This window comes from Squalius cephalus, assembly GCF_949319135.1.
Source record: "Squalius cephalus genome assembly, chromosome: 8".
NCBI classification, from domain to species: Eukaryota; Metazoa; Chordata; class Actinopteri; order Cypriniformes; family Leuciscidae; genus Squalius; species Squalius cephalus.
The window spans coordinates 2944022-2957689 of record NC_137129.1 but is presented as its reverse complement, the minus strand read 5'-3'; the positions used below and the strand labels follow the sequence as shown (position 1 = coordinate 2957689).

General features: G+C 38.6%; 1 protein-coding gene across 1 annotated transcript; it reads left to right on the top strand.

The window, feature by feature from the left end:
- The first annotated feature begins 1102 nt into the window (after nt 1-1102).
- Nucleotides 1103-13668, top strand: rbm24a (RNA binding motif protein 24a). Its single transcript, XM_079878187.1, has 4 exons — nt 1103-1563; nt 2535-2658; nt 3017-3071; nt 11104-13668. Exons 1-4 carry the CDS (start codon nt 1396-1398, stop codon nt 11444-11446), a joined length of 690 nt encoding a protein of 229 aa, XP_079734313.1. The 5' UTR covers nt 1103-1395; the 3' UTR covers nt 11447-13668.

The window sequence follows — 13668 nt, the reverse complement described above, 5'->3', positions numbered from 1 at the left end:
TGACCAAGCATGAAGGTGTGTAGGCCCTTTTTTTGTTTTGCTTATAACGTTTGAACTATAAACATAATCCACCAAACTATATTTGAAATACTTTGCGCTAAGGCTATGTTTACATTGCAACGATGTACTAAAAACAGAAACGTTTTTTCTTTGTACAGATGACAATGTTGTCAAAACCATCCCCGTTAAACGCTGTATTCTGCCGCCATGCCAGTAGGTGGCGATGTCACTTTGTAATGAATAGACAAAACACGCATGCGGTCACCGTTTTCACAGATTTGCGTTTTTGTAGTTTACTTGGAGACAATAACGGTATCGTTTTCAAAAACATGCACTTTGAAGCTCATTTTTAAAAGTTTGCATTTTCAAAAACGCTGTTGTTGTGTAAATGAACGGCTAAAACCGCATTAAAAGTTTTTTGTTTTTCGTCGAAAACAGTGTCATGTAAATGACGGCCTCTAAATTCATGAGATCTCCAATGTTCCCGATTCAGCCATTTAGCATCCTCCTTTTTTCACATAAAATTGCATTAACGTTAAAGTAGTCAAAATGCTCGATTCATATCAAGCCAATACTTGTTTAGAGGACCAAATAAATAGGCTACTTTTTTTTTTTTTTTTTTTTACAAAAATGATGGAAATTATTCAAATTAATGGTTTAGGTGATGTTTCAAGTTATTGAAATTTAGCATTCACTCATTATCTTATTCTTTTTTTATTCATAAGGTCATGCATTCGTAAAATAAGAGGTTCTGACAGCAATTGCCACCATGCATTTCCTCTAAAAACATGTTAAACCAGCGTAAGATAGTTTGCTGGTCTCCCATCCAGGCCAGGCAAGGTTGCAAGACCAGCATTAAATCCCTTTAGGTTGCTTTAATCTAGGCTCTCCAGTGTCGCGTTTGGAGTATTTCTTTCTGTCTGTCACACACAAATGCACATGCATTTACAGAAACAACAACTGTAGTATGAAATGTTGAACAAAGGCACACAGATGCCCGTTGTGCGCCGTCCAGCTGTTGCTCCGCGCGTGCGCTCGCTCGCTCGCTCGGTCCTCCCTCAAACCCATCGGGGTGTGGTTTGTTTCACCGGCTGCTTTTAGGAATGGGTCACACGCACTTTTTAGAAGTCACGTCAGTTTGGAAGAGGAGTTCGACCCACCTGATGATCCTTGGCTCAATCCGCTCCACATTAATCTACCTCTGACATTAAACCCATCTGCGCGCGTGCGTTTTAGATTTAACAGCTATCGCTTTTTGTAACTTCTAGTGTATATTTTAAAGGAGCGTAGCCTATTAAAATAGCGATAACGTTACTGTCATTATCAAGCCTAAATTGCACTATCTTCTTTGCCTTTTATTTATTTTTTTGCACTTGAGAGCATTTTTTTGTGAGGATGCATACCACGCAAAAGGACACCACTTACACCAAGATATTTGTCGGTGGTCTTCCGTATCATACGACGGATTCCAGTCTAAGGAAATATTTTGAAGTGTTTGGCGAAATTGAAGAGGCTGTGGTGATTACCGACAGACAGACTGGAAAGTCCAGGGGTTATGGATTTGTAAGTATGAGATTGGAAGCTGTCAAACGTAAACTTTGAAACAAACACGCTGTGTGACAGCGTGACACAACACATTTAAATGGCAACTCATCAGATGTAATGAAGCAGAGATAAGTTTATGCGCAGCGCGCGTGCTCGAATGCTTAAAACTTTTAAAATTGTCTACATTCATTTCTTTCACTGACTGATATTGAAACCTATGCTGTAAAAGGGACAGTTCACACCAAAATGAAAGTTTCGTTTACTCACCCTCATGTTCTGTCGAACACGAAACGTCTTATGCGGAATGTTCCAGTCCTCATTCACTTTCATTATATGGATAAAAAAGATGCAATGCAAATAAACGGTGAATGTGACTGTCATTTTGCTTGACATTTTATTTCAAGAATGTCAAACAAATTTGGAGTAAAATGCAGGTGATAATTTTTTTGTGGGGGGTGAACGGACCCTTTAAATCTAAACTACACGAGTATTCAAACTGCGCGTTGATAGTGAGAATAAGTAATTTCTGACCGAATAAAGTGCACAATTGATAACTAAAACAGGCCTTTGTTGGCTCAGCTGTCGAGTTTGACTAGAAGCACCCTGATAAGAGTGAGTAAACAAGCCAACTTGTGAAGTTTTGACAGTCCACACAGCAGAAGTTAAAGGACCCTAGTGGATTTCACAACACTAAAATCCTCATGCTTGTTTCACAAAGATATAAAAAGCTTAAGTGACCTCTGTCTTTAATGATTTTTGTTGCCTAGACTTCTTAAATATGAATAAACACCAAATAATCTCGTGTTAAAAGCCTGATTTGGGGTAGAGGTCATGAATTATGTTAGGTCTGCAATGTGGTTGCTTCTGTACCAAATAGGGGAATTGAAGTGTGGGTTTGTATTTGTTACCAGAATTAGCCTAGTTTTTCGAGCATTTGTTGCTTCAGTGTGTATGTCTCATGCACCACGCTTCTGTTTTTTGTTCTATAGGTGACCATGGCAGACCGCTCCGCTGCAGACAGAGCCTGTAAAGACCCAAACCCCATCATTGACGGCAGAAAGGCCAACGTTAACCTGGCTTATCTGGGAGCCAAGCCACGGGTCATGCAGCCAGGTGAGGCTTGAAGAGCAAAGACATGAAAATAATATTCATGAGTGGAAGCCATTGCACACCAATGCCGTTGCTCATTTACATATCTACACAATGACTTGACAAACCGCAGATGCATTATGTTCCAACAACATTTTTTCCATTCTATAGTTGCTTTGCACATGCGCAGATGTTTACTCAGCTATTAATTGATTGTAAACAGTGCCTGTGAAGGAGATTAGAGATGTTATGATGTGATTAACTGTAGATCATGTATGCACTGACTCAGCAGATTTAATGTTTAACTTCATCTACAGTCATCTTTAGCAGGTTTATTAGGATTATATAATATTAGTAGTGTAAATGATGTTTTTGTGTGCAGGTTTCACCTTCGGCGTCCCTCAGATTCACCCAGCTTTCATCCAAAGACCATATGGGTGAGTAACGGGAACATCTAGAATAGGTTGATTATGCATGTGTTCAGTGGTAGTTTTAAATATCAAACCAGGTTTAAGACCAGATTATGACAACACAGAGGCTTTGATTTGTCATTAACAAATGTATTAGTGTTGGGCAACGATTAATCGCGATTAATCGCATCCAAAATAAAAGTTTGTGTTTACATAATATATGTGAGTGTACTGTGTATAATAATTTATTATTTATAAATACACACATATGCATGTATGCATTTAAGAGTTTTTTTTATTTATATGTAAAATATTTAAATCTATACAAAATATAAATGATATATACATGCAAATATTTCTTAAATATATACATGCATATGTGTGTATTTCTTTATATATATATATATATATATATATATATATATATATATATACACAAAATAATACACAAACTTTTATTTTGGATGCGATTAATCGCGATTAATCGTTGCCCAGCACTAAAAATACATAGATATTAGGGACGACATGATGTTATTTCTGAATCTTATCTAATTCTTTGATGTTGAGAGAGTGCGTGTAAATGTGTGTGTGTGTACAGTGTGTGAGTTTACACTGGACATTACAGCCTGACTCAATGTTGTCTATCTTTCTCTGGTCCGACAGGCTCGATTTGGGTTAAGATAACTGGTGGTTTGAGGAATAGTGCAGATCTGTAGCTACAGTGCCTGTAGACTCAAACACACAAGCTCGAAAATGGTGATTACAGATGCATGTACGTTGGTTTTATTTTGGTTTGGACTTTCACTTTTAATAGTACATAGAGCTGTGTGTGCCTTTTTTACCGTTATGAAGTGGTGTTGATAGCTTAACTGTGTGCATTTTTTTAATTTTAATGGAAAAAAGGCTGGTTTTTGGGGTGCTGAGTTTCCGTGTTGTGGAGGAGTGATGACTTTGCCACGGAGCAAAGTTTGCTTCCTTTTATTTTCTTCACGTTTTTTATTGCTGGAGCTTGTGTTTTTTGATCATTTTGGTTTGTTTTCACCTTTGTTGTGTTTTCTGGTGTCTTGCGTGCCATTTTTGTTTTGTGTGCCGTTGTTGATCCCTCTTCACGCCAACCCAACAGCCCGACTACAAACTTGCACGTTGCGGTTTTATTTTGCTCACTGATTGGGAGTCCTGTCACACTCACACCACAGAGACTTTGACACATACTCACCCTTCACCGTTCTCTCCCATCTCCATTGTGTCTGTTCACTTCTCCTCTTTTTCAGCTCTCGTTCTGTCTCTCTTTTCTCTGGCCCTATAAGGCGTCCTGCAGTGGATCCAGAGTCCCTAGAGTCGGTGATGATGTGCTTGTACATTCCCTGTCATCCGTTTCTGTATGGTTTCTTAAACCAACCGGACAGTTCGCCCTACAAATTTACTCTTTTATGATGGATGCCTGAGATGCTCTTTTCCATACAACAAAAGTGGATCATTTTTATAATGCCAAGCGCCAAAAAAAGCATCCTTTTGAAGCATACATTGAATTAAACATGACATTTTATAGTAGAAAGACTGAAATAGTATTTTCTTTAGTGCTGGGCAACGATTAATCGCATCTAAAGTAAAAGTTTGCGTTTACATAATATATGTGTGTGTGCTGTGTATAATTATTTTGTATATATAAATACACATGCATGTATATATTTAAGAAAAATGTGTTATTTATATATAAAATATTTATGTTTATATGTAATGTAAATTATGTATAAATATATACGCTATATACATGCAAATATTTCTTAAATGTACATGCATATGTGTGTATTTATGTATACAAAATAATTATTCACAGTACACACTCATATATTACGTAAACACAAACTTTTATTTTGGATGTGATTAATCGTTGCCCAGCACTAATTTTCTTGTAAAACATGCTCCAATAATCTTTATTTACACAGAGTATGGTGGCTTTTGTGTGATGAACAGAGACATTTAAGCAGCTATTTGCTAAAAATGAACTGCAAAACTGGTTCTTTTGTGTCTTTTCAGTGAATAACTTTTTTGGTTTCTCATACAATGTAGGTTCAGAAGATTTGAAATGTAGAGCACAAGTCATATGGACTATTGTCTTTGTGGTGCCATCTTTGGAGCTTGGCATTAAAAATCACCATGTACGTTTGCTATATGGAAATGAACAGCTCATGAATTCGATCTCATTTTATTTTATGTCTTTAGAAAGAAAATACAGGTATGGAATGACATGAGGCAGGGGCGTAATTTGTGGGGGGGTTAGGGGGAGATAACCCCCCCAATATTTAAATCTATGCATTACAACCCCCTCAATATGTATACCATGATCACATGAAAAATATGCAGAACCCAAACTTCAACCCCCCCAATGTTCAAACCAAATCTACGCCCTTGACATGAGGGTTTATTTATTTAGCCTAATGCTCGTGTAAAACTTACACTACCATTCAGACGTATTTTTGTAATGTTTTTGAGAGCTGCTCTGCATTTATTTGATCAAAATGCAGTACAAACACTAATATTATGAAATATTTCCATTCTTAAAATGTAATTTATTCCTGTGATCAAAGCTGAATTTTCAGCATCATTACTCCAGTCTTCAGTGTCACATGATCCTTCAGAAATCACTCTAATATGATGATTTGATGCTCGAGAAACATTTATGATTATTATTAATGTTGAAAACCGTTGTGTGGCTTCATATTTTAGTGGAAACGGTGATGCATTTTTTTTATTTTTATTTTCAGTATTCTTTGAATATAAAGTTAAAATTATAAATGTGGTAATCTTGCATTCAACACATCCTTGCTGAATATTAAAAGTATTAATTTCTTTAAAATAAAATAAAAGTCCATACACTACAGTAGTATATATCACTCCAAAGGCAGACAATCCACTGTAAGATCAGCATGTAGAAAAGTTGCAGGCGTTCAGTGTGATTATTTAATGAGTGGAGGATTCCTCAGCGTGTGCGTATGCGCGTGGGTGAGTGTGTGTGTGTGTGTCTGTTTGTGACATGCATGCATGTGTTTGCTGTGTTGTGAGCCTCTGCTGTGACAAACAAATGTCTGGATGCCACAGCCCCCTGAGCGAGCCTTCGTCACATGACCCGTGCGGCGTTAAGGAAAACAAGCTTCACCATTGTTTTGCACAAAGGCTGTAATGCTGACACTGCAGTCTCTCTCTCTCTCTCTCTCTCTCTCTCTCTCTCTCTCTCTCTCTCTCTCTCTCTCTCTCTCTCTCTCTCTCTCTCTCTCTCTCTCTCTCTCTCTCTCTCTCTCTCTCTCTCTCTCTCTCTCTCTCTCTCTCTCTCTCTCTCTCTCTCTCTCTCTCTCTCTCTCTCTCTCTCTCTGGTCACTGTCACACACTCGCTCTAGGTTTAGGGTGCTGGGCCGCTCCTGACATTTAGCTTCGAGATAAACTCAACAAGGCCCAACATGTGCCACTGAGATTGCACCTCTCGCCTAGCACAAGTGCATTGTGTTAAAGATGCTTTTTTCCCCATGTTCATCTTTCTTTAGTGTGTAATGTTGCTGTCTGAGCATGAAAAAGCTCTTAGTTCTTCTCTATATCAGTGTCAGTGTTTCTGAACTCCTGAAACGCCTCCATTGTAGTCTTGAGTTTCTTCCGGGAACGAAAACGTCACAATATTCCTCATTATAATAATTCATACGCAGAATAAAGGGGCGGGGCCTGGTTGAGTTAGTTAGTAGTGTGTTAAACTGGCGGTTATGATAAGAGGCGGGGCATTTCCCAAACACACTCAAAGCCCTCGACCAATCACAACACACTGCTCCAGCCGACCAATCAGAGCACAGTGTGCTTTTCAGAAGGAGGGGCTTCTAATAAAATAATCAACATTCAAGCAGAGCCCAAAAACAACATCAAGACTTTATAAAAGGGCATAATAGATCCTCTTTCAGACATTTTAGACTGTGTTGTGACCTCGCCAAATGCAACCAAATGGTGTTGGTAGTCAAATTGGGACTGTGTAATATAGGGGTCAGGTTTGAAAAGTGCAAAGTCATGCCTGTTCTGCAACTTTCTTTGTTGGGCCATCATCACACATCGGGCCAGATTTACTAAACAGGGCGATTTAGTGTGAGAGCGCAATCGCGTTAATGCGCCGATGGGAGTGGAAAGTTCTGCGCGTGATCAACTGAGTGATCAACAAATGAAAGTACTGGTAAATTGACCAGTGCAAACTTTAGTAAATGATGTTGCACGATTCATTTAAATACTCCTTTTCAGCGCCAATTTTTCACCGCGTGTCTTTAGTAAATCCTGACAGTAGTTTTTAACGCCAAAAGTGGGTTTGCGCTGGAGTAAGATGTTAGTAAATCTGACCCATAGTGTGTAAAAACCACGTATACATTTCCATATCTAGCTTTCTATCTTCACATAAGACAACATATGGTTTCTAGATCTGTAGAACAAAGATTGACCTTTATTTAGACAGACACAAACCTCACTTTTCCTGAACTGCAGTGGTCTAGATAAAGATAGCATAGTAACAACAGTTATTTTTAATCTTTATTTCTGAGAACCCGATCACCAGTTTTATTTATAAATCCATTTTTCTCAAGTCATATATGCTCATCATAAGTCTTGTGAAACAACTATGCATCTGATCAAGTGCTTATAGGTTGCCTAAGTGACCTAGATGGGTTATGAGAACTTAATATCAATATATAGTCAAAGAAGTCGTATATACTCATCAAGTGCTTACTAGACGGATAAAGAAGATGAAATCTTTTTGCAAGCCAAAAATAGCGGCCAGCCCTCGCTGTCACTCACTGTGTCCTGCGCTTTATTTAACACTAAAGCGGTTGCGCAAGATTTCTCTCATTTCTCTAACTTGGTACTGCTTGTTCAGTCGTATGAAGCTAACAATAACAGACCAGCCTGATCTTGGACTATATTTGACATTCCTGAAACGGGTCACCTGTGTGTGGTTTTGTGTTTGTGTTGTTGTGATGATGATGATGATGCCTGTTCAGGTTGAATGTGATCTTCTTCTCCCTGTTTGAAGCCTACAGTTTGTTCTCACTGTTATTCTGTGTATGATGACTCTTACGGTAGTCTATATTAACACAATCCCTGCTGTCACCTCAGGCTGGCAAGGCATCTATGAAAGATTTCATAGGAGCATCTTTGCCCTTTGACCTGAGAGAGAAAAAGGAAGGTTTAATTTCATTCCTCTCATTTATGGTATTCTGTGAGTGATTGTGTTTTTTATTTGTTTTTTTTGAGTTGATGTGGGTAATCCGTTCTGTTGCTCTTGATTTCTTGACGCCTGTGTTATGCTTATTTTCTTTCATTTGGGGCAGAGGTTTTTTTGAGTTTGGTCAGGTTTGATTGATATAATGGTGTGCTACGTATAGGGTTGCCATGATAGAAACATTCTCTCACTTTTTCCACTAAATATTGGATGTGATTAGCTCAAATTCCAGTCTTAAACATCATCTAAAAATCCTCATGGTGGGACTTTCATACACGTCAATGTAGATATTTCATCACGAGCTCAGATGATTCACTTAAATTTTTCCTGGGAATTTCTTAACCTCAGTTCTCTCATTCTTCTACACAGGGTTCATACAAGGTGCTTAAAATGCTTGAATTTGACTTTTTGAAATTGAAGTCCTGGAAAACCCTTGAAAAAAGGACTTAAAACGCTGCAGCCCATCTGATATATAGAGCCATTTCGCAAGGTTATGAACTATTATAAATAGCCAATTATATGATACAGCTTTCAGGTCAATCATATATTCATGGAGGGGAAATAAGTTTGAGTAAGGAAAGCGATATCTTTGTCATAGTATTCTTTTTAATGGTTAGAGTTAACACTGTAATTTAGTTGTCCCATTTTGTTTTTGTTTATCTATTTACCTTTTTTAGAATTTGAAAGAAATTGTTTAAGTGAGATCTCTGAATCCTTGAACACCAGTAAAGTCCTGGAATTTCATTTTACAGTGTCTGTATACGAACCCTGTCTATAATGTAGTTGCATTGTCTTCTTGACTCCTATTTAGTGAGTTATTGGTGATCCAATGCATCCCTGAACTCATGTAAAAAGTTCTCACCCGTCTGTTTAGTGCAGACAGTAAATGTGAAAAGCGCTCTGAAAGTGCGACGGGGTACGTAATGAAAGGCAGAATGGGCTCATTGTTCCTGATTGCTTATTTAATCAAAACTCCCCTCTGTGTTTGCTGTCCAGCCCGAGGCTCATTGTCTAAGTGTTGGAGGGGGAAACGGCCAGCAACGTCCCTTTTTGAAAACTGTCCAGCTGTCAAAGTAGCCCTGACATATTCACAATGCTCCCCTCATCTCCTCTTCTCCTCCCCTGGGTCCAACGTTCCCTCGTTTCACACGACCGACACCCGGGTGTTGAATGCATGCGACTTTTAGCATGACTTCAGCAGCTCATAGATACAGTAGTGGCCAATAGTGATGACATCTTCACCCTTTATGCAGATATTATTTTAAGAGTTTGTAAGCATACATGCTTGGAATTAATTGTTTTATTTGTGATAATAACGCAATGAATCATGCCAAATTGTGCCGATATAATTTTTGTCCAAGCTTTCAAACGCAGAAATTATAAACACTTGCCAAAACAAGAGAGAACGAACAAAATACAGTAGTCAACATTTGAAGTGGATCAAAACCTTTCATCAAAGTATTACATGAATTTTGAACAATACCCGTTTTTTTCTTAGGACAACTTTGATGAACTTGTTTGATCCACTTCAAATGTTGACTACTGTATTAATAACTGATTGTTAAAGTCAATGTATGCTTTTTTGTTTTTCTATGCATTTTTTTTTTTTTTTTGGCATAGTAAAATAAAACTGTAGCTGTAGTTTGCAAAATAATTTTGTCGGAAAAATGCCTAAACCAAGTTTAGTTGCTGGTTGATAATAGGTTGATTTGCCAGAAAAAGTGTAAACACTGGCGCAATCAAAACATTGCTCTGTTTGTTTGAGAATCCGACCGGCCTGACATAGCAACAGTGGCTTAGCCAATGGTGTGACTTTGGAGGCGGAGCATCTGGTTGTTTGACCAATCACTTACTCAGGGAATGTTCAAATGGATTTAACTTGGCGATTTAACTATCAGCTTTACTTTCACCCTTAAATATGTAAACACTGACTATCGAAACATTTCTCTGTTTAAAGGGTTATTTCACTAAAATATTACATTTCTGTCATTAATAACTCACCCTCATGTCGTTCCAAACCCATAAGATCTTTTTGATGAAATCTGAGAGCTTTCTGTCCCTCCATTGACAGCTACACATCAACCACTTTGAAGCTTCAAAAAGTCAATAAGGAGATTGTAAATCTAATCCATATGAATTGAGCGGTTTAGTCGAAAGTTTTCAGAAGAGACACGATCGCATTATATGATGAACAGATTTGATTCGCTTGACATGCGAGAACCAATGAGGTTCATTCTCATGTTTCGCACCATGTTCTGTTGAGCTTCTGTTTAAGTTTGCTAATATGTTTGATTCATATGGATTAGTTTTACGATCTCTTTATGACCTTTTTGAAGCATCAAAATGGTAGTTGCGTAGACTGTCAATGGAGGGACCGAAAGCTCTCAGATTTCATCAAAAATCTTCATTTGTGTCCCTAAGATGAACAAAACTCTTACAGGTTTGGAAGGACATGAGGGTGAGAAATTAATAACAGAATTTAAATTTTTGGGTGAACTATCCATTTAAGCATCTAGACAAACCCAAACTAGCAACAGTGACTCAGCCAATGACGTGAGTTTGGGGGAGGGGCATCTGTTTGTTTTGCAAAACCTGTTTGAAAACAGTAATTCTTCGTTAACGCTAGTGGCCCGGACATTACAGTTGTACTGAGAGATATCTATTTTGGCAACCTTATATCTCTAATAATCACTAGCAGGCATTTCCTTGGGTGTTACTGAATTTTGGAAATTGGGTGCTTTGGCCGCGCTATAGTTGTGGTTTTCTATTTGCTGCGTCCATAATGCAATGCTAACGTGCTGTCGTGTTTGTCTCTCGCAGGATCCCAACTCACTATGTGTACCCGCAGGCCTTCATGCAACCCAGCATGGTCATCCCTCACCTCCAGCCAGCGACGGCCTCCGCTACAGCGTCTTCGCCGTACATCGACTACACGGGCGCCGCGTACGCTCAGTACGCTAGCGCTGCGACAGCGGCGGCCGCCGCGGCCTACGAGCAGTATCCGTACGCGGCTTCTCCCGCCGCAACCGGCTACGTAGCTGCCGCCGGCTACGGCTACGCCATGCAACAACCATTAGCAACCGCGGCTCCGGGAACCGCGGCCGCCGCCGCCGCTTTCGGTCAATACCAGCCTCAACAACTACAAGCCGAACGAATGCAATAGCAACCAAAGCGGCGGACGGAAGACGCGCAGGGAGTCGACGCCCAGCGAATGCTACTAGATGATGGTGACGAAGATAGTTGCTGGTTGTGGGTTGATTGCAAGAGGAGGAAGACGAGGGAGGGGGATAGTAATTAATAGAGAGATTATTATTATTATTAATATTAGTGAGATGGGAACTACATTGCTTTCCAACTTGCTGTGATTTAAAGAAAACATCAAAACCAAAAAAAAAAATCGCAGGAAAGGACGGAATCTAGCTTTTTACTCATTATTATTATTATGTTATCTTTATTACTATGATTAATATTAGAGTAGGATATTTATTGCGGAAGGAGCGACTAATCACTGTGGTAGACGAAAACCTTAAGTCCCGATGCTGTCATTTAATGTAGGCGACTGTTTTTCCGAAGGATACTCGGAAATGTCCCTCATTGTTTTGATTCTAGGGCCCCTTACCTTTATATTTATTCTCATTTATTTGAGGGCTCGTTTTGTTCTGTCGTCTTCTCAAGTGCATTTTTTTTTTTTTTTGATCATCAGGGAAATGGAGCATTTTTTTTCAGCGAATTCGAAAACTACAAACTCTGCCAATCAGGGATAGTAGACCTAACTGTGGCGACGGAAATGGAGAAAGATCCAGTGTTAGCATGTTTTATGTTTTGTGAACTACCTTTTTATCTATCTGATGCTGAATGTCCCCACTTTCTCTGACTCCTGCGTTGACCTCCTGACCTATGCAAAGCAAACAGGGGGAAGAAAACAAAACAAAGTGCAGGAATAGGAGAGATTTTCTTTTGCTCCCCCACAATGGGCATCGAACAATTTGAAGGTACTCTCAAAAAAAGACAAAAAGACTGAGATGTATTGTATTATATGCTTACAAAACACACACACACACACGGACTAACATGTACACCGTAATACACAAATTTAAGTGTTAATGTCTGTCTGTGGGCGTACATAAACACACACACACACACACACTAAGATGACTATGTAGGGAAAAATAATGTGGCATTGCTCAGTATTAGTACTAGAATCAGGGAGCAACTGCTGTGTTGGAAGGAACAGGCACTGATATACACACACACACACACACACAGTCGGATTGCTCTGGAAAGATCACTGGTTCGTTGAGCTGTTGCCGTTTTATCCCTGGAACCGGTCCTGCTTCGGGTCTGTCAACATTTCCCACTTCTTCTTATCCTAAAGAGGATTGGGACAGACCTGTGGATCTTCCCGAAATCAGCGACGGATCTTTATCTGGAGTCGTGATAAGAGAGGAGAGTCACCGCGAGCTATCCGCTATCGGTCTGGTCTTTATATGTTCACTGAGCACCAGCACACTTACTAAGGTCTATGTATTTCAATGAGCAACTCTTTACAGAACAGCACTATAGCGAAAGGATCCGAGGGTTCTTTGTGTGCCTTACATTTGTAATGCTATTTAAAGAGATCTGCTATTTAAGATATTTATTTTGAGTTGACTTATGTTGCGCTCTAAGATCACAGACTTGGAAGCGGTACTGTATGGATATAATGTATTCATCTCATGGCATATTATTATTATTATTATTATAAGTTATTGAGTAGGCTTAGTTGTAGTATTATTAACATACTCAACCAAAAGTGTTGTTGTAGGACTTATTTAAAATGCAATTCTGTATGTGCACTGTACAAATCCTTTTTTTTTTTTTTTCAATACATTTGGAATTTTAGAACATGACATTAAATATCAGCTAGTTTAATGCCTGTCGTATGACATTTGTTTTATTACAGGCCTGTTGTTTTTGGGACATGTTATATCCATTTGTCATATCCAGAACTGTTTAAAAGGACAAAAAAAAAAAAAGAAAAAAAAAAAGAGCGAAGGGACATGCTGCTTCATACACTAGAATGTATTGTCAATGTCGAGGATGGATGCTGTGCTTCTATTGCTTTAAATATGCATCAGATGGGCTATTTTACACTGTTGAGAATTTTTATACTTGAACTCTTTCTTACAAGGGAAAATATGAGGAGAAGAAGAAGAAGAAAAAACAAGAATAATAACAACAACAACACAAAAATGGACACATTTTTCATTGTCACTGGATTTGGGCATGTAAAGTGTTATTGACTATTTAAATACAAACGTTCTGTAGGTATTTAAGCCTTATTTCAGATTTTCAACACTATTTACTCTAAATGGAAATAAAAAGGTTCTATATTTAAACCTCAAA

Excerpts from the sequence above, each read along its gene's own strand:
- rbm24a (XM_079878187.1), top strand. The coding sequence starts at position 1,396 with ATGCATACCACGCAAAAGGACACCACTTACACCAAGATATTTGTCGGT. Across the intron at positions 2,659-3,016 it reads GCCACGGGTCATGCAGCCAG|GTTTCACCTTCGGCGTCCCT; the intron begins GTGAGGCTTGAA and ends TTTTGTGTGCAG. Across the intron at positions 3,072-11,103 it reads TTCATCCAAAGACCATATGG|GATCCCAACTCACTATGTGT; the intron begins GTGAGTAACGGG and ends TGTCTCTCGCAG.